The sequence below is a fragment of the Xenopus laevis genome, chromosome 4L (genome assembly GCF_017654675.1).
Source record: "Xenopus laevis strain J_2021 chromosome 4L, Xenopus_laevis_v10.1, whole genome shotgun sequence".
Lineage (NCBI taxonomy): Eukaryota > Metazoa > Chordata > Amphibia > Anura > Pipidae > Xenopus > Xenopus laevis.
The window spans coordinates 7,847,148-7,869,542 of NC_054377.1; the positions used below are offsets into that span (position 1 = coordinate 7,847,148).

The 22,395-nt window shown below is 41.4% G+C and overlaps 1 protein-coding gene across 1 annotated transcript; it reads left to right on the forward strand.

Annotated features, from left to right (window-relative positions):
- The first annotated feature begins 881 nt into the window (after positions 1-881).
- Positions 882-21,540, forward strand: LOC121402867 (inactive serine protease PAMR1-like). The gene is made up of 4 exons (XM_041589589.1): positions 882-1,397; positions 10,131-10,238; positions 20,400-20,631; positions 21,386-21,540. Exons 1-4 carry the CDS (start codon positions 1,386-1,388, stop codon positions 21,538-21,540), a joined length of 507 nt encoding a protein of 168 aa, XP_041445523.1. The 5' UTR covers positions 882-1,385.
- Positions 21,541-22,395: the final 855 nt, after the last annotated feature.

Sequence of the window (22,395 nt, forward strand, 5' to 3'; positions counted from 1 at the left end):
CAGCCCAGATCACACTGAGCATGTGCACAGTCTTGGTCTTGCAAAGATGTATAACAAAGTTACAAGATGGTGACCCCCTGTGGCCAACTTTGAAAGCATAAATCATTTGTTTGATTAGGCTTGAGGTGCAGTAAATTCATGTTTATGTTTAGTATACAAGATACAGCATTTCTAGCCTTAATGTATTTTAGACTTTACTTCCCCTTTAAACCTGGGGCTGAACTACAACTCCCAGCACTTCATGGACAGCCCTGTGAGTTGTTGTTGTGCAACCAATTTGATCCCAGTTTTTACCCAACTAAATAATATTTTGTTTGTGACCCTTTCTGGCCGTGTCTTTTTGTTTCCAGGGCAATTCAGAAAACACAGAAGACGGTGGTGTTTATTTTCTAGTTGTTTGGGAATTCCAGGAGAGGAATGTAACATGTCTCGGGGGCCCATTGCCAAACCACGAGGAAGAGACGGGGCCCAGGCCCAAAGGGAAATGAGAGATTTATTAACAGGCACGAGTGTTAGAGACCGTTGCACAAACGCACAACACAGGGACGTGACCGCCATTGCCTCTGCCATCTTTTCTGCCTTACTCTGTGTCTGTTTGCACCTGTTGTTTCCTGTGTCCTTTTGCAGCAAAACCACTTTTCTTTACGGCAAGACTGGTCATTCCTATCTATACCCTAGCACAGCTCATAGGGAGTAATATAATAAGAGTCACATATAGCAGCCAATCAGCAGGAAGCACCTGTTTGAAAGCAAGCGTTTAATTGGTTGCTATGGGTTACTAGACCTGGTTCTGATCTTTGTTGCTTTTTTACCTCCTGGCTGCCCCTATCAACTTTCTGAAGCAGGTGGAAAATTCTAAGGGGCGGCAGCCCCTCTGACCCCCCATTTAAAAGGCTGCAGACCCCACGACTGCCGGGGGAGAGGGGGCACTGGCGGAGGGGTAGTTGGCAGGTTCTGCATGCCCACGGGTTGTGCTGATGCATTGGTGCTGCAAGTCAAGTCCCCAAGCTCACTGAACAGATAAGGGCCTGAAAGTGTTTATTTTTTTAGGGAAAGTCCGATTGCAGTAACAATGCCCCCTGACACAGGTGAAGGGTTAATTCAATTCAGATTAGTCCTGCTAGTAATTAATAATCCCTATCCCACCAAATTACCCTTGTTCCACAATACTTGTACAGGACTGTTCTCTTTCCCATGGTCAGGCAGGGCCATCTGCCTTTATGAGCGAGTTAATATAACTTTGTCCACTAGAGGGAGCTCTTGCTTCAACAGACTTTTTATACTATAGATATCAGTAACAAATGCCCCAGTCTGTTTTTTTTTCTACAAGATTCATGCTCTGCCCCCCTGTCCTATGAGCAAAGAGAACAACCCCGAAGCAGAAAATGACCTGTAAGGTAAGTACAGAGAGGAGCTTACATTAATTATTTAGGGGGAACCGATTCCCAAACTGTCGGGCCCAAAGCAGTGGAATGGGAATGGCCCAGACTGAATTTCATGGATTTGCACATTATGGTCCCACTAAGGAGGCCTCGGCTTCATACTTTGGTTTCCCTGAGCTTCTATAAATGTGTTAGTGAGTTGGCAGTTTCAGATTTGTATATCCATTGTTTAATTCTGCAGTCTTATCATAACCTTCTCCATCACCTTCCATAGCCCTGTAGTGCTATAATGGCCTTAAAACAAAGGGCTGTGCAGTAATGCATGGATACAGCCAGCCAAACCCTAAACTACAACTCCCAGAATCCTCAGCTCAATACTGTTGCCCTGTACATTGTAGGGGGGGGCAGGTAAAGGGTTATCTGGGGGCACATTGGTTGGCAATTCTATAATAAAACAGTGATGAAACAAGAGTGGCCCTAATAATAATAATAATAATAACCCCGGTAGAAAGGCAGTAGCTCATTAAATGTTTAGTCTGACTCATTAGTTGAGATTCCCATTGACCCCAGTCCGTTGGTACCAGCCCCCTGCGCCCGCATCCCCTCGCTAAGAGCCGCATGCCGTCACAATTGCGCTTTAATAGCCAATTAATTAGTCTTATTTCCCCATCCTGGCGAAGCAGAAGGATTTTTTAATTGCCGTGCTTTCTAACAGCTAATTACGCTTCAACGAGGAGGCACCGGCAGAGCGGGGGAGGGGTGGGCGATGTCTGGGCTGCCCGTCTGCTCACCTTGGCACGGCGGCATCATTTAAACGAATGGGCTGTAGCCGCGCCATCAGATGTACAAAAGCACAAGTGGTTTACATGCCCCACTGATAACCACCAGCTGGGATTCCACCGAAATAGGTTTTTTTAAAACAAGGTTTGTCAAGTATTTAAAGGGTAAGTAAAACAATGGAATCTGGTCTGGACTAGACATAAAGGGGTAAATTTATCGAAGAGTGAAGTTCCGCCACTACAGTGAAATTCCGCAGCTCTCAATTCATTTCTATGGGATTTTGAAAGGCGTATTTATCAATGGGTGAAGTGAAAGTTCGCCCTTTGATAAATACGCCTATAAAAATCCCATAGAAATGAAGGGAGAGTGGCGGAATTTCAGTCTAGATGCGGAACTTCACTATTAACGTCACTCTTTGATAAATATACCCCAAAGGGTTGATAAAGGGTACTGAACCCGCAACATGTCATGATTGCAACCACTCGGAATAAAAATTTATTTGCAGTAATTCTGCTGCAGTTCCTTCTTCTACTCTTTGGATCTCATTTAGCAGTTGCAGCACAGAGCAACCGTAAAGGAACCGGACAGAACTCCTTTAAATTTGTACTGACCACCACCCCCTTCTTCTATTTAGACATGAATAAAAAGACATTTACAGGGTCAGTTCAGTTGGGTCCTACTGGGACCCTCCACCCCAGTCAATGATCCCTGCCTTAGGGTAGGACTACATGGACGCAACAAAACGCCGGCGGCAAATTGCATACGACGGAACTAAGGACCCGGATCAACGTGCGACTTCATCTGACATTTCCATTACTTACCTTATTTCCGTCGCATGCGATTTGCAGACGGCGTTTTGTTGCAGCAGCGCCGAATTGCTCCGAAAATATCCGTGTAGTCCTACCCTTACCCACATACTGTACTTGCAGCTGTTGGGCTGCTCTCTTTCCAGGGGTCAGGCAGGGGGATGAGCTTGGGCCAAATAAAAAAGCTCACTGGGGGTTTCTAGATATCTTGATGAAAACCCCAAAAAGCCCTATAGGCCAGGGAAAAACAGTATAAAGGATAAGTAATACCTTTAAGGTGGCCGTAGAGGTAACAATTACGATCTTTCTTGGAGAAGATCTTCCCAAGTAAGATCATTTGTTTCAATAAACACGTGTAGAGCTGAATGGTCAGATATACAGAGAGAAACAATAGAATTCTACCTGTATCTGACCATTCAGCACTAAAGGCCCCCCCCATACACGGGCCGATAAAAGCTGCTGACAGACCGAGTTGGCAGTTTATTGGCCCGTGTGTGTGGGCATCCGACAGGTTTTCCCGATCGATATCTGGTTGAAAATCGTCCTGATCTCTATCTGGTTAAAAAATCCAATGTGCGTGTATGCAATCCCGTGATTCGACCGCCTGTATCGGATCCATTATGATCCGCTCGTTTTGCCCTATAAGGGAGAGATCCGCTCGTTTGTTGTCATCGCCAAACCAGCGGATGTCTATGGCCAACAATGGCCGATGTTTGGATGCCTTCAAAGGCGCCCGATCAAAATTTTCCGTCCAGCCCACGTCTTCTGCTGATATCGGTCGGCTCGTTTCCCACCATATACGCAACGAATATTTTCTACAGAAATATCTGTGCGTCAATGGCCACCTTTACAATGAAAACCTGAATGTAGATTTGCTTTTGTAAGCGCCACCTGCTGGTCAGTTCCTGTAACTGTACAGTCAAAGAGAAGCACCTTCAGGAGGAAAACCGAGACGTGTTCTGATGTTGCCTGACCAATGGAAAGAGAGCAGCCCAAGATTAGGAAGTACAGAGTCACCAGCAGGTGGTGCTGTTGTTACAAAATAAATTATATTGGCAGTAGTGATGTGTGGGACGTCCCGACACCCGCGGGACCCACAGGGATTCGGGCAGCTTCAGGTCGATGTAAATTATAAAAAATTGCACTATTTTTTTTCAAGATTTACTTTTCCTATTTTTTCCTTTTTTAATAAAGCAAGAGCTTCCTCTAGTGGCAAAAGCTCTTTCAATCTAAATGACAAAGCTCCGCCCCCTGCCTGACAGTGGGAAAGAGAGCAGCTTTCTGCCACTGATCATCACTTACATTATATCCGCAGCCTGGCGTGAGGATAAACATAACCAATATGGCTGCACTGTTACCATGTAGATTATAGGTACTTAACTAGAAAAAAAGCAAAATTGTAATTGCCCTGGGGCCCTTATTAATGAAATGGGTTCACTGAAGGTTTGATGGGGCCCCTTTACTGAATTTGCTGTGGGGCTAGTTGTGTCGCTGTAGGTAACTGTGCCTTTAAGCTGCTATTTATAGAAAACCTTCCATGAACTGCGGCGTTAACCCCTCGTTCCTTCTCCTTTATTGAGATGGATGAATTCTCCCCCAATCGGTTTTCTTGCATCGCTCCTCATTATAGAGGATGCATGTGTTTCCATGGCGACAATCCAGCAACCCCCCCCCAACACATACACAACAGCAACAAGGATGCCAACAGCAGACCCAAAAATAAAATGTGTGTGGATTTAACCCCTTTGGCGCTGGCCATGATCACAGTTTATAAGGAGCTGCTTATATTATCACGTAGGGTTAAATAAAGGGCAGGCCCTCTGTTGATTTTAGATCTCTATGACCCATGCATTTATCCAGTAAAGCACATAAATTGCATAAATAGCTCCCCAGTGTGTGTGGTCACTGAACTCAGCTCCGTTAAAGGGGAAGTAACCCCAAAAATAAAAATTTTCTTCTAGTAGTCAAAGCTTTCTTTTATTGACTTGAAAGGGAGCGTAAGGCTCTCCGATAACCAGGAGAGGGAGCTGCGTGGAACTATTTGGGAAATATCTGACCTGCTCTCCAGGAAAGTTTATCCACTTTATTTAATGGCGAGCACAGAGTGGGTTTCCCTGCCAATTCCTGAGCTGCTATTTCTGGTATTTAATGATTTCCCCAGACAAAGGCCGTGTTTATCCATTTACTGCACATGGAGTTACCCCTGCCTCCAGCAGGAGAGAAATTTAGGGAGAAATGTGAATATATATGCAGTAAATGAGCTGGTGAATTTCATTTTAAAGGAACGGTACAGACTAAAAATTTTAGCTAGGGGGTGCACCCTCTCGGCTGACGTTAAAGTAGGGGAAACTTGCAAAGGTCACATGTCAGTGTCTATTCTCCCCTTTAGGGTGCGGAGAAGTGATCCAGGCAGCGCGGGGGGAGATCATGCTGGAGAGTTACCCCTGCTGTAAGTGGAGCATCAGTGGAGCTCAGGTACAAAGTGCCGTAGGGGGAGCTTAGTGAGACAGGTTGTCAGGAAACCCATGATCCAGAAAGCTCTGAATTACAGGAAGGGAATCTCCCATAGACAGTGTTGGACTGGTCCGGCGGGACACTGGGAAAAAACATGGTGGGACCCACCGGCCCAGTCCCGGTCTTTGTGCAGAAGAGGCTTCTGAAGTCCCTCCCTGGCCACCCGCTGAAAGAAAAACAAGGTAGGATTGGGGGGCGGAAGTAGGGGGCCTGGGGCTTGTCGTGAGCCCTGAGGCAGCAGCCCCGGTGGACCCCGGACCCCCTAGTCTGATGCTGCCCATAGACTCTATTTTATTCAAGTTATGAAAAATTTATCAGTATTGGCAAAACAATCGTATTTAATTAATGTTTCATTTTTTTAATAGAGTTAAGTTATGGAGATCCAAGTATCCCTTGTAAGGAAAGTGCCAGCATTCTGGATAACAGGTCCCATAGATAACTGGCATGACTTGGGAACGAGGCAGAAGGAGTGGACCAACCGCACCCCCAGTTGTATCAGTTTATACCCACTGGGCCTTTAGCCAATGAACCCAACTCTCTATATGGGATGGAAGAATTTTTTTTTATTTCCAGCTTCAATTCAGTGGAGCTCTGGAGTAGTGGGGGGGGGGGATTCCTTAAATGAAGCGATTTAAAGAAATAAACTGCCTTGGAATCACAAGCCGGTGCAGCCTGCGGCAGCTCCTATTATGCTGATGCGCCTCATTCAGAATGATTACTGTCATTATACGACTCCATTTAACCAAATGATTCTGTAAGCTGCAAATTCAATTTAAATTTCGGGAACAAATAGACCTGGCGTTGAAATGCAATCATCCTTTTAGCGCCCCGGCAGCCAATATTTGCAGATGTTAGAATAACCCGACGTAATTTGCCTTTTATTTGTGGTTTTTCAGTTATTTAGCTTTTTATTCAGCAGCTCTCCAGTTTGCAATTTCAGCCATTAAGGTCCAAATTCCCCTAGCAACCATGCATTCATTTAAATAAGAGACTAGAATATGAATAGGAGAGGCCTGAATAGAAAAAAAGTAATAAAAAGTAGCAATAACAATAAATGTGTAGCCTTACAGAGTATTTGTTTTTTTAGATGGGGTCAGTGACCCCCATTTGAATGCTGGAAAGAGAAGCCAGAAGAAAACGGCAAATAATTCAAAAACTATTAAAAATGAAAAAATCGAAAAGTTGCTTAGAATAAGCTATTCTATAACATACTAAAAGGATTGGGTTCGGGATTCGTTTTTTTTTTCAGCAGAATTCATGTTCTACTAAATCCTAGTACCTGGCCAAACCGAATCCGCGGAGAGAAATCACATAACTTTTTGTCACAAAACAAGAAAGTAAAAAAATTTTTTCCCGCTGTTCCCCTTCCCGTCCCTAATTTGCATATGCAAATTGGGGTTCGGATTCGGCCAAATCTTACATGAAGGACTCAGGGATTCAGCCGAATCCCAAATAATGGATTCAGTGCATCCCTAACTAAAAGTTAACTGAAAGGTGTATCACCCCTTTAAATACAGGTATGAGATCTGTTATCCGGAAGCCCGTTATCCAGAAAGCTCCGAATTACAGAAAGGCTGTCTCCCATAGACTCCATTTTATCCAAATAATCCTCAATTTTAAAAATGATTTTCATTTTCTGTGTAATAATAAAACAGTCGCTTGTACTTGATCCCAACTAAGATATAATTAATCCTTATTGGAAGCAAAACCAGCCTATTGGGTCTATTTCATGTTTATATGATTTTCTAGTAGACTTAAAGGGATACTGTCATGGGAAAAAAAAAATTTCAAAATGAATCAGTTAATAGTGCTGCTCCAGCAGAATTCTGCACTGAAATCCATTTCTCAAAATAGCAAACAGATTTTCTTTTATTCAATTTTGAAATCTGACATGGGGCTAGACATTTTGTCAATTTCTCAGCTGCCCCTGGTCATGTGACTTGTGCCTGCACTTTAGGAGAGAAATGCTTTTTGGCAGGCTGCTGTTTTTCTTTCTCAATGTAACTGAATGTGTCTCAGTGAGACATGGGATTTTACTATTGAGTGTTGTTCTAAGATCTACCAGGCAGCTGTTATCTTGTGTTAGGGAGCTGTTATCTGGTTACCTTCCCATTGTTCTTTTGTTTGGCTGCTGGGGGGGAAAGGGAGGGGGGTGATATCACTCCAACTTGCAGTACAGCAGTAAATAGTGATTGAAGTTTATCAGAGCACAAGTCACATGACTTGGGGCAGCTGGGAAATTGACAAAATGTCTAGCCCCATGTCAGATTTCAAAATTGAATATAAAAAAATCTGTTTGCTCTTTTGAGAAATGGATTCAGTGCAGAATTCTGCTGGAGCAGCACTATTAACTGATTCATTTTGAGAAATTTTTTTTTTCCCATGACAGTATCCCTTTAAGGTATGACGATTCAGATTACAGAAAGATCCGTTATATGGTTATATACAGGTCCCGAGCATTCTGGATAACAGGTACCTGTATAAGAACAAATTGAAACATATATCAGAACAGAAAGTCCAAGCGGATATAAATAATGGGGCCCAATGAGCCTCTGCTTTGTCCGGGGCCCCACAAACATAGAGGGGTGAGTTACGTGAGGTTTCCATCAGCCGCTGGATCTCAATACTCTCCCCTAACAGCCCTGCGCTGCTATTAATTAGAGTGTCACTCAGCCGAGCAGTAACGATGGTGGGAATGAATTATTAAGTGACCTTGTTCCGCTTCTGGATCATTTTTTTAATCCGCGTCACATTGTCACAATATTAATAACGTGTCGGGGAGGCAGCCGAGGCGGCAAATGAAATATAACAACTGAACGGGGTCCCCCGACACCCCCAGTCTCTCCTTTTATTAAATCTACAGCTTGAAATGAATCTGTAATCCCCCCTGTCTCTCTATAGTCCAAGGTTTAACCCTCGCAATCCCAGCCAGCCAAACCATAAACACTTCCAGTGAAGGTAGCGAAAGCTAAAGGCTCTTTAAAAGGGGACATAAGCCGAAAATAAAAACATAAACTGTGTATGTGCTCACAATGTTGATTTGATTTCTAAATTACAATGTCCATCTCTGAAGGCTGAAGTTGATTAAATATGCAGATGAGACGAGAGCTGGACAGACAGGTGGAAGGAAAGAGCAATTTCTCTTCAGTTCATTATATCTTTCTAGGTCTCCCTGTCACTATCCACCCACACAGCCATCATGCTGAGACCCACTAAACTCTCCCACCCACTTTTAAGTGAGCAAGAGTATACTCAGAGGTTGGCGAACAATGATAAAGGGTGCTCCAATGTTGCTTTCTTTCCCTGCTGTCTCCATTTTGCCCTACTATCATATCATTATGATTGTTGCAATTTTGCCCTTCTGTCTCTGTCTTTTCATACTTTTTTCTTCACATCAACTGTTACCATCTTGCCCTACTGTCTCCACCTTGCTCTACTATCTCAATTTTGCTCTACTGTCACCATCTTCCCTACTGTCACCATCTTCCCTACTGTCACCCTCTTGCCCTACTGTCTCCCTCTTGCCCTACTGTCACCCTCTTGCCCTACTGTCTCCATCTTGCCCTTCTGTCTCCATCTTGCTCTTCTGTCTCCCTCTTGCCCTACTGTCACCATCTTCCCCTACTGTCTCCATCTTGCCCTACTGTCTTCATCATCCTTCTTGCCCTACTGTCACCATCTTGTCCTACTGTCTCCATCTTGCCCTACTGTCTCCATCTTTTCCTACTGTTTCCATCTTGCCTTTCTGTCTCCCTCTTGCCCTACTGTCTCCCTCTTGCCCTACTGTCACCATCTAGCCCTACTGTCTCCATCTTGCCCTTCTGTCTCCATCTTGCCCTACTATCATCATCTTCCCCCACTGTCTCCATCTTGCCCTGCTATCACCAAAAAATGTTTTGGGCCTACAAGACCCTTTATCAAGATCGATAAGGGTCTTGTAGACCTGAAACGTTGCCTTACTTTGCGTGTGTTTGGGCTGAAGAAACCTTTATTTCACAACTACAACTCACACAGTGCGCTGCTGGTAATTTTTTTTGTTTATATTGATATGGCCCGTGGCAGGTGTGGGTCCTCCAGTACATCACCTGACACCACAATAAAGTGTTTCTTGGAGGTATTAAGCTCTCCATAACAGTGGATCATCTTGCCCTACTGTTTCCATCTTTCCCTTACAATATATATTGTCCAACTGGGGCCCTTCTGCTTTTGTTGACCTACAGATCCCATCATCCCCAGAAGCCATTGTCTGACCCCGTGTCTCTGTGGTTCTGATGCAGGTTTGGGATGCTGAGCATGGGGATAATGTGGATGCAAAGATTATCAAGCGATTCTGTGGCAACCAGCACCCCCTCTCATTGCGCAGCTCTGGGAATTCCCTGTACCTTCTTTTCCAGTCTGATGGGTCCAAAAATTTTGATGGCTTCTACATCACCTAAAGGACCTGACTTAAATTCACAGTATGGCAGTAACAACCCAGGAGTTTTAGATATTATATTAATCAGTCTTGCTCCAGTATGATGTCACTAAGTCTTGCTCCAGTATGATGTCACTAAGTCTTGCTCCAGTATGATGTCATTAAGTCTTGTTCCAGTATGATGGCCGGCCTTAGCGGACCCTATAACAGCTGCACATTTTTGTTCTTTTATAGCCTGTTCTGCAACACCCTGTTTCCATGATGGTACTTGCATTGCAGAGAAGTCAGGAGCCTATAAGTGTGCGTGTCTGGCTGGGTACACTGGGAGACACTGTGAAAGTGGTGAGTACATTATGATGTGGCTGGAGACCCATCCACCCAGAGGAACGCACACAAACACCCAAGGGTGCAGCATGGAGGGAACAGATGCCTTTGCCAAAGGTTGGCCCATTCAGTGAAGATCCTTTCTATTACACCAGGGTCAATATCACAGTTTTAACATTGCTACCAGACACAATCAGTAGAAATTAAAGTTAATGAGCAGAAAAGAGTCATAGGACGTATCTCCGGTCAGTTCTCAGCAGAGGAAGATCAAACAGTTCCTTAGAGGAGGTGTTGACAGAAGCCCTTTGACTCATACTTTATTAAGAGGTTATGGAAGTGCAGGAGAAAGGGTAATGGAGTGTATTGTTGGGTACTGGGGCTTATTATGATGTTTATTTCTCAGTCTATTAAGCAAATAAACATTGCCCCCCTCTTAAGGACTCCTGGAGGCATCTAAGGATTGAAGCAAAGGGGACATTAGCTCCTAACTGGTGACCCCAAGCTTAATTCAGCCATATATGAAATTATGCTTAGGCAGAGACATATTTTGGTTGGTCTGACCATAGAGTATACACCAAACTGAGGGCCAATGAAGACATTTACGTTGGGCAGAACTTATAAGTGCCGTAGATGACATCTTGCCATAACCTCTCCCCACAACTCTTCCTAGTCCTGCCTACCACTACTGTTCTACAGGACTCCATTGTATACGTACCAGTCACCCCCAATTTGCACCCCCTAAAACGTTGTTTTGTTTAGTCAAAGTTCCCCTTGGAGGTCCATCCCTTGGTCAGAGTCCCCTTTAGCTCATAACGTAAGTCATTCAGTCATAGTTCCAAAAATATCCAGGGCAGCAGATAGATTCATCTAAAATCTTGTCCTAAACGTGTCTACAAAGCAAGTAGGCATTTCCCCTAGATCTAACACCAAGGTTGAGGCCACTCCACTGCTCATGCCTTCACCAAAGGAATTCATTGCCAGAGATTTGGAGCCACTGCTCAAGTCAAGACATTTGTATAATGGCTTCTCTACAGTCCTGTAGCTGTTGCACCACAACTCCCATCACCCCCCATCAACATTGCCATTCCCTTGGTGCCTGTGCGGTTCTAATACACGTTTGGGATGCTGAGTCCAACATATTCTTGGAACCATAGCAGGGTGACTTATAATATAATTCTTATGTGATAATCTGGGATCTAAAGAAATGTTGGACCACAATGGGGGTCTTGGACCCAAAACTGAACTACTGATACAGAGCCATGATTTCCAGCACTGAATCAGGCAGTTGCACAACTCCCAGCTCATGGAATATTAGGGCATTAATAGGGACATCACTGCACAAATATTTACATAAGTGGGAGAAGATCACCACTCCATGAGGTCTATTTGTGGCCTTGTCCATCATTCTTTAGTATGTCCCTAAATCCTTACAGATCTCTATGGATTTACTCCCCTCCGGACACTGGCAGTTGCCCATCTCTTACCATCATACTCAGCACCAGGAATGTCTATATAAGTGCGGCTCTGCAATCCCCCGTGTGCTTGTGTATATTTTATTGTGGTAGTTCTATCAATCACCAGCCGTGAGTAAATATGTCCCAGGGTTTGGCTGGCTGCTGAATAAAGAATGGCTTCTGGCTGGCAGGGGGGCATCAGGCCTTGGCATTCCTTCTGACAGCTCAAATTAAAAGGATTGGATCTTTCAGCAGAGATTTCATATTAATCGGTCTGTGTAAATGAAACATCAGAACACTGATTTGGCCCGAAAAGTATTTATGGAAGCAGCACCGCAATTCAAGGGTAGAACTCCTCACTCCTCATCTCAACTGGGCCCTAGAAGTAGTGGAGGATGAACTATAACAACTGAACTCTCATACAGAGACTTGGGCACCTGTGGTTCTTAATTAGGAACAGTAGATTTATTAAATGTAATATTGGCTCAATCTGACAGTTTAACACTCCTCTATTGTGTCCTATAATAGGAGCTACCTGTCCCCACCTGAGTCAGGGGGCCCTTATCCTCAACATCAAGGCTTAGGTCTCCCTAGGACTTAATGTTCCAACCTCAAGACAGATAGATAGATAGATAGATAGATAGATAGATAGATAGATAGATAGATAGATAGAGATAGCTTAAATATAGATGATAGATAGATAGATAGATAGATAGATAGATAGAAATAGATGATTACATAGATAGATAGATAGATAGATAGATAGATAGATAGATAGATAAATAGATAGATGATAGATAAATAGATAGATAGATAAATACATAGATGATAGATAAATAGATAGATAGATGATAGATAAATAAATAGATAGATAGATAGATAGATAGATAATAGATAAATAGATAGACAGAGAGATAGATAGATAGATAGATAGATAGATAGATGATAGATAGATAGATAGATAGATAGAAATAGATGATTACATAGATAGATAGATAGATAGATAGATAGATAGATAGATAGATAAATAGATAGATGATAGATAAATAGATAGATAGATAAATACATAGATGATAGATAAATAGATAGATAGATAGATGATAGATAAATAAATAGATAGATAGATAATAGATAAATAGATAGACAGAGAGATAGATAGATAGATAGATAGATAGATGATAGATAGATAGATAATAGATGATAGATAGATAGATAGATAGATAGATAGAAATAGATGATTACATAGATAGATAGATAGATAGATAGATGATAGATAGATAGATGATAGATAATAGATGATAGATAGATAGATAGATAGATAGATAGATAGATAGAAATAGATGATTACATAGATAGATAGATAGATAGATAAATAGATAGATGATAGATAAATAGATAGATAGATAAATACATAGATGATAGATAAATAGATAGATAGATAGATGATAGATAAATAAATAGATAGATAGATAGATAGATAATAGATAAATAGATAGACAGAGAGATAGATAGATAGATAGATAGATGATAGATAAATAAATAGATAGATAGATGATAGATAGATAGATAAATAGATAGATAGATAGATAGATGATAGATAAATAAATAGATAGATAGATAGATGATAGATAGATAGATAGATGATAGATAAATAAATAGATAGATAGATAGATAGATAGAAATAGATGATTACATAGATAGATAGATAGATAGATGATAGATAGATAGATGATAGAGAAATAGATAGATAGATAGATAGATAGATAGATGATAGATAGATAGATAGATAGATAGATAGATAGATGATAGATAAATAAATAGATAGATAGATGATAGATAGATAGATAAATAGATAGATAGATAGATAGATAGATAGATAGAAATAGATGATTACATAGATAGATAGATAGATAGATAGATAGATAGATGATAGATAGATAGATGATAGAGAAATAGATAGATAGATAGATAATAGATAGATAGATAGATAGATAGATAGATGATAGATAGATAGATAGATAGATAGATAGATATAGACAGCTAGATAGACAGATATATAGAGAGAAAGAGAAAAAGATAGATAGACAGAGAGATAGATAGATAGATAGATAGATAGATAGATAGATAAATAGATATAATAGAATAATATATTATTGGAGAAAAAAAGAAAGAGAATATAGATAGCTAAAGAGAGGATAGATGGATGAAAGAGGGAGAGAGACAAATAGATACGTAGATAGAAAGAAAGATAGTTGCTTGTTGCTGCCACTAGATGGCGCTATGTGCCGCACACTGATGTGACTGACACTAGGCTGAATGAATTGGGACAGGCGAGAAATGGATGTTTTATTATTAATGAACAGAGAATCAGATCAGTCCAGGAAAATTCTCTTCATTAATTCTCCAATCCAGATGTTTCTGTCGCTTGCTCCCTTGTTTCTTATAATTGAATATTTGATGTGACAAGCTGGAAATTAGCTCCCCCCCTCCTCCTGTGACTCCATTCCCTGAAAATGATTTGTTCCTTACTTAAAATTCTCTGACCCTTATTTACCTGGGGTACAAAGTTCTGCTCCTATAATAACCAGAGAGAGTTCCAGCACCGTGACTTACAATATGAGTTTGTTCTGGCCTTTCTGCAGGCAATTCATTCAGGATTTATAGCAAACTAGAATAATAAAGTGAAAGACAGAAGAGAATAAATCATGGCATGGGGAGTTTGCCAGCGAAATACCTTGCAAAGGGCTGAACATAGCGGAGCTTCCTGATTGCATTTAACAGCAGTGGTGCCTTGCTTGGTGGCAGGGATTCAGAGCAAAGATAGAGCAGTATCAAAAAGGCCCAGTATTATTTGCTTCACTGCTGTCTGGAGATGTCTGTGTCTGGTTTAATTATAAGAGTGGATGCAATTAATTAGCTGAGCTAAGACAGAGCAAAGAAAACCACTGAAAAGCTTTATAAAACATTAGAAAAATGTAATTAAAAAAAAGGTGGGGAAGAGGCATAGGTATTCCTCTGTACTAAGCACAATTCAGCAGGAACAACCCCTAAGTTTGCTAATAGTCTGTACAGAGAGATCCCATAAAACTATGGCAGCATAGATATTCCCTGTACTAAGCACAATTCAGCAGAAACAGCCCCTAAGTTTGCTCATAGTCTGTACAGAGAGATCCCATAAAACTATGGCAGCATAGGTATTCCCTGTACTAAGCACAATTCAGCAGGAACAGTCCCTAAGTTTGCTCATAGTCTGTACAGAGAGATCCCATAAAACTATGGCAGCATAGGTATTCCCTGTACTAAGCACAATTCAGCAGGAACAGTCCCTAAGTTTGCTCATAGTCTGTACAGAGAGATCCCATAAAACTATGGCAGCATAGGTAATTCCCTGTACTAAGCACAATTCAGCAGGAACAGTCCCCTAAGTTTGCTCATAGTCTGTACAGAGAGATCCCATAAAACTATGGCAGCATAGGTAATTCCCTGTACTAAGCACAATTCAGCAGGAACAGTCCCCTAAGTTTGCTCATAGTCTATACAGAGAGATCCCATAAAACTATGGCAGCATAGGTATTCCCTGTACTAAGCATTATCCCTGTATTGTATCAGAATAAGATCTTTTCCAGCAAGTATATTCTAGTTCTACTCCATCTCTTGCTTCTCCTTTCACTATCACAGCATATCCAGGGCAACCCCTAGTGGCAGACTGGATAACAACCAACAGTTGGACACCCACATTTATACCGTAAGTGTCATTTGCTCCCTCAGATGAACTCAGTGAGATAAATTCCCTTTAGGTAAATGTAAATGATACCCCTTAGCAACCAGAAGAGGATTACTGAGGAAGCATGGCAGCACATGAGGGGTTAAGCATTGGCAGTGCCAACCAATCCCTGTGCCCAAGCCTGGGATTCCATTTTATCCGGATTATACCCCTACAGTCCGGCAAATTGAAAGAGGGTATTTTCTGTGTAATTCCATTTCATTGCGAAATAATATGAGTGAATACGCAGATGACCGGCTTTAGTTCTGCTCACTCTGGGAATTACCTCTCCGGGATCATAATCAGCGGTGTAACTAGATATTACTGGGCTCCACAGCAGATTATTTTTCAGGCCCCCAGGTTGACCAGTTTTACCAATATTTATTTAAATTGAATATGAATTAGGACCATATATAAATATATATATATATATATATATATATATATATATATATATATATATATATATATATAGGTGTATATGGCCTGGGATGAATTCCAGTGGCACCCCTCTATCCATCAGTTTATGCAATGTGCCACAATCCCCAGTAAAAGAGCTGTCAGTCCTATAGGGGGTGCCATCTCACTGCAACAGATAGAAACCTATATATGCCCTGGGGCTGGTTCAGCTGTGTGGATATATATATATATATATATATATATATATATATATATAATCCAATCAAGAAAAACCAGCACCAAGGGACTTTAAGTATGCAAAAAAGTTGTATTTAAAACATATGTATCACCAACGTTTAGGTCCCTATTGGGACCTTTTTCAAGGTACAAATACATATAAAAATGTCCATTAAATAGAAAACACACCCCCCTCATGTGATCGTGTCTGTGACATCATGTGCATTATTAACCCCTTATAAGGCTGAATAACAGCAATAGTGCAATATAAAACTGCTAAAATTCCTCTATAAATAAGCAGTCAAAAAATTACGTATAGTGAACAGCTTCAAATTTAGGTTAAAACTCAATTTAAAACCCTGTGTTAACACATTTAAAATCATCACTGATGGATCCTTTGGACCGGTATTTATCTCTAATCTGTTATGTAACTATGTGAAAGTGACAATATTGACTTTAGATACAATCTATTCAACATAAATAACTCCAATCAGATTTTTTAGACATAAGGTTGTAACACTGTTTCATCAACCCTTCATTGAGAGACATTGGGGCTTATTTATAAACAGTGGGCAAATTTGCACCTGGGCAGTAACCCTTAGCAACCAATCAGTGATTAGCTTTTTTCAGCCAGCTGCAGGGTGAGCACTGAAAGCAATCATCTGATTGGTTGCCATGGGTTACTGCCCAGGAGCAAATTTGCCCACTGTTTATAAATGAGCCCCACTATCTTTTGTTCAAAAAGCCATTTAACTGTAGCGTAGAGTTCAGTCCTTTAGGGGAAACACATCCCAATTCGAAAGTCCAAAATGCCTCCCTCTGTAGCAATAACTGATCCACATCTCCTCCCCTACTTGAATTTATCCTTTACAAAAATTATTTTAAATTTGAGGATAAGTTTTACATCCAATTAACCGGCACTGCGATGGGATCTAATGTAGCACCCATGTATGCTAACAGTTACATGTATAAATATGAATCTGACAACATTTTAAGTCATCCCATGTTTCGTCGATTTGGTGCGTACTACATGCGCTACATCGACGACCTGTTTTTTTGTTTGGTGTGGGTCCCCAGAGGAACTGATTACATTCACTAATGATCTGAATTCGTTGCCCAATCCAGTCAAATTAACTGACCATTTTGACAAAGAAATGATTAATTATTTGGATGTAACGGTATATAAGGATAAAAGTGCAAAGAAATTGCAAACGAAAATTTATCAAAAATTGACTGACAGAAATACATTACTCCAGTATAACAGCAGTCATCCTAGGCACCTAATCCACTCACTACCAAGATCACAAATGCTTCGGGTGGTAAGGATAACAAGTGAGATGGAGGACGGAGAAATGAACTTGAGGCAATGTCCAAACAATTTTTGGAACGAGGCTATCCGGAACTGATTATATCCCAGACCAAGGAATGGGCCCTTTCTTTGGACAGGGCTACCTTACTCCAGAAAGACACTAAAACTGGAGATAAAGCTAAAAATGATTTGTTCTATATGTGTACATATGGACCTAGTACCTCATTGGTTAAAAAATCTCTTACACAGTTTTGGCCTTTGATTAATACAGATCCGGAGATGTCCAAACTAGTGAGTAGGAAACTACGTTTTGGGCACAAACGAAACAGAAATTTGAAAGAAATACTGTCAGCAGCTGATCCAGCAAGTAAATATACACAGTCAACGGGAGGCAGTTTGCTCAAACCAGGTGTGTACAAATGCAACAATTGTGTGATGTGCAAATACACTTATTTTAGGTGATAAATTTTATCATCCACATAATGGCAAATCTTACAATATTCGGCAGAGACTAACATGTCAGTCCCAAAATGTTGTGTACATTATTAAATGTCCATGTGGGATGCTGTACTGTGGAAAAACCACAAGACAATTGAGGGACAGAATCAGCATGCACCGCTCTACTATACGGGCAGCATTAGATCCTAATTATGCCAATAAAAAGATGAAGCAGGATATCTCTAAGCAACCATTGGCACAACACTGGCTAAACGCACACATTGCCTCATTCAAATGCATGCCTATAGACTGTGTGAGAATACCACGTAGGGGAGGAGATGTGGATCAGTTATTGCTACAGAGGGAGGCATTTTGGACTTTCGAATTCGGATGTGTTTCCCCTAAAGGACTGAACTAAATGGCTTTTTGAACAAAAGATAATGTCTCTCAATGAAGGGTTGATGAAACAGTGTTACAACCTTATGTCTAAAAAATCTGATTGGAGTTATTTATGTTGAATAGATTGTATCTAAAGTCAATATTGTCACTTTCACATAGTTACATAACAGATTAGAGATAAATACCGGTCCAAAGGATCCATCAGTGATGATTTTAAATGTGTTAACACAGGGTTTTAAATTGAGTTCTAACCCTAAATTTGAAGCTGTACACTATACGTAATTTTTTGACTGCTTATTTATAGAGGAATTTTAGCAGTTTTATATTGCACTATTGCTGTTATTCAGCCTTATAAGGGGTTAATAATGCACATGATGTCACAGACACGATCACATGAGGGGGGTGTGTTTTCTATTTAATGGACATTTTTATATGTATTTGTACCTTGAAAAAGGTCCCAATAGGGACCGAAACGTCGGTGATACATATGTTTTAAATACAACTTTTTTGCATACTTAAAGTCCCTTGGTGCTGGTTTTTCTTGATTGGATTATACACTAATTTTTTCCGTGCACAGGGACAGCCACAAAATGGCTTACCTGACATGAGGTGCTGTCTGCTTCGAAAATGTATATATATATATATATAAAATACACAAAAGCCATGAATATCCTGTAAATTATACCCTTATAAACGGTGAGTTCTGATGTCATTTCTGTCACATGACTCATTGAAATTTGTGTATTATAATAAATAAAGTACCCCCAGTTGTAAAATATGAGGATATTAGAAGTTACCTCGGAGTTCCATGACCTGTATAAAAACACTCAGCCTTCGGCCTCGTACTTTTATATGGTCATGAAACTCCTCGGTAACTTATAATATCCTTATAATTTACAAGAGGGGGTACTTTATTCACTATATATATATATATATATATATATATATATATATATATATATATATATATATATATATATATATATATCACAGAGATATGCTGTTGTATTTCAGCTTAAAGGAGCCAAAGGTCCCAGACTTGGTACGACAGAGAATGCTTCCATCCCTGGTCCAGTCACAGTGAGACCAACAATAACTAATGGCCCTATGGCTTTCTGCTGTTGTCATGGCAACGCTGGAATTACGCTTATTGTCGTAATGTCAGTGCTCCCTACCGAAACTCATGAAAAAAATCATGTTCCCACCCCCTAAATCATTTGATTATTATTGGGGGCAGCGCTCGCTAATTAGATATATTATTGCCAATTAAAGCGACTGTCACTCTGTCAGCACATTTTAATAAAGTTGACAGTTGCCATGAAGATGCACCCCTAATTAAGTTGACTGTTGCTCTGATTCCAGTGTGTTTTCGCGCCAATGTTTCCTAATTAAGTAGACTGTTCCTTTCACAGTTACCTAATTAAGATGATCAATAAGATGTTGTCATGACAATGCTTCCTTATTCCCTCCTTGGTAAGTTGGCTCCTACAGTGTCTACACTCCCTAAGTAAACTGACAGCTCCTAAGTAAATTGAGTGTTTTCCGATTAAACTGACTGTTACTATGACCGTGTATATTGATTAAACTGACTGTTACTATGACAGTTACTATGAACGTGTATCCTGATTAAGCTGACAGTTACTATGACTGTGTTTCCTAATTAAACTCACTGTTACTATGACAGTTGTACTATGATAGTGTTTCCTGATTAAACTGACAGCTACAGTGGCATTGTTACTATGACAGTTACTGTGATAGTGTTTCCTGATTACACTGCCTGTTACTATGACAGTGATTCCCGATTGAACTGACTTTTACTATCACAGTTTTTCTTGCCACTGCTTCCTGATGAAGCAGATTACCTCCGGCCATGCAGCCAGTGATTTGGATTAAAGGAAACTGCTTGTTGCCAGAGGTTTTACATTAAAACAGATGATTGGCTCCTTGGTCCAGTTCAGACGCTTATACTCTGGATGGAAAATGGAGAGTTTGTGCCATGAGCCTAATTCACTGAAGTCCACCATTGCCCTGTCTGTGCTTCCCGACTGACTGCTGGTCACATAGGGCTTCCCTCTTAAGGTGACAGTTGCCCTTAATCTTGTGCTACTAAAATTCCCCCTAATTAGGCCAACAGTTGTTCATGATGAACTCATCTCACTGATCCCCTCTATTCACTTAAGGAAACCCCGCTCCACCAGTTATACTTTGCTTCATTCACCAAGGAAAAGATTGACGTCTTGCCAACCAAGAAACCAGCTTTACCTCCCGGAGAGCTGCCTCCTGGCTACCACCATCTGCTCACCCAGCTGCAGTACGACTGTGTATCTCCCTTTTACCGGCGCACCCGGAGCAGCAGGAGAACTTGCTTGAAGACTGGGAAGTGGAGCGGGAGAGCACCATCTTGCATCCCTAGTATGTTTCTCTGAATTCTGCATGGGTAAACATGGCTCCTCTCCATGGAAAGGTCAACTAAACTTAGGTCATCATTGAGCTAATAATTTCTAAGACCAAACAGGTATCTCAGGCTACCCAAGTTTAGCTGCAAAGCACCATTCCTAAGATCAGCGGTTCCCAATCTGTGGGGCTGACCATGCTGAAGTGGCTTGGAGCAGTGGTAGGGGGAGCTCAGCTTGAACACCAGCTAGGTGAGAATTCAGAAGAATGGCCATCTGCTGGAAGCCGAGCTTGAAGATCAGTTGAGTTGAGATTTGGGGTAAATAGCTGTCCTAGATATTCTTTAAATTATGACTAATAGATACATACATGGAAACAGGACCCTGATCAAAGGTCGGACTTTCAAGTAGGGCTTTTTTTGATAACCATTACGTTTTCAAATGAGATGAGATGAATTCCTTTTTTAGGATTGTATGTGGTTACTGGTGCAATTGAGAACCTAGGTTCACCCACCTAGACACCTATCATGGTTTCCCATAACTAACTGCCCTGCATGGGCATGAATTGCCTAAGGTCATTGGTATTTCCACCTTTTAGCTCACTATGTAGATGGCCTCTAAGTTCTATTGCTTTGCCCCCCCCACACACACACACAAAGACCTGACTCAAGACTGGATTACAGGATCAATGATCCTGTTTAGGATGTGTTATGTAAATACTGACCCTATACCGCTATAGTTTCAGGCTGTTTGACTTTTCTTTTCCTTTCCAGTCTGTGGGAAGCTTGAGAACTTCAACATAACCCAGTTGGGAGGACAGAGGTGGCCTTGGCAGACAGCACTATACCGCAGATTGAATGGGGTGAAGAATGCCAGCCTGCGGAAGGGCTCCTGGGTATTGGTTTGCAGTGGAGCCCTACTGAATTAGCGGACAGTGGTGATGGCGGCACACTGCGTAACCTACCTTGGGAAGTGCTCAATCATCAAAGTGTCCAAGCTGAAAGTGGTCCAGGGTAAATTCTACAGAGAAGAATACACCATAGTTATCAGTGGGTGGAAGATCCTTTCTGACCCCTTGGCCTTCAGAACTGTCCCTCCTGGATTTTGTGTCCCGACCTATAGCATTGGCCACTAGGAACGTCATCCTAGGTAGTTACTTCATCCTCTCTATGAAATTACTTAGGTCAAGAAGTCTTAGGTCTTTTTCCTATGTCACTCTCTACCATGGCCAGGTAAGGGCGGAGGGCTAAGGCCTGACTGAAAAGCAATGGAAGCCACCTTGACCACTGCAATGAGAGCAGCAAGTAGAGCAAGTCTTTGCTCTAGTTTGAGAGTGGTCCCAACACTTCTGCAGCCCACCAAACAGAGGGGCCCTATTTTGTCTCAAGACACTTTGTGTTGCCACTGTTTTTCTTTGGTGTGCATTGGGATAATATAATTCTTTCGCACTGATTTGTTTGAGTACCAGAGGATTTCCTGGTGGGCCTCAGCCAAGGACGATTCCCAATGGCCCTTTTATATTTCCACCACAGGTCTATATGGCACCTATTTCATTTAGGGCTGTCTGCATCTAATTGTTGGAAGGATGGGCCCTGATGACAGGTTCTCTGGTGGGACCCTCAATGTCATGTTTTCTGGTGATCCCTCAATGTCAGGTTCTCCGGAGTTCCCTCAATGTCAGGTTCTCCGGAGGTCCCTCAATGTCAGGTTCTCCGGAGTTCCCTCAATGTCAGGTTCTCCGGAGGTCTCTCAATGTCGGGTTTTCCAGAGATCCCTCAATGTC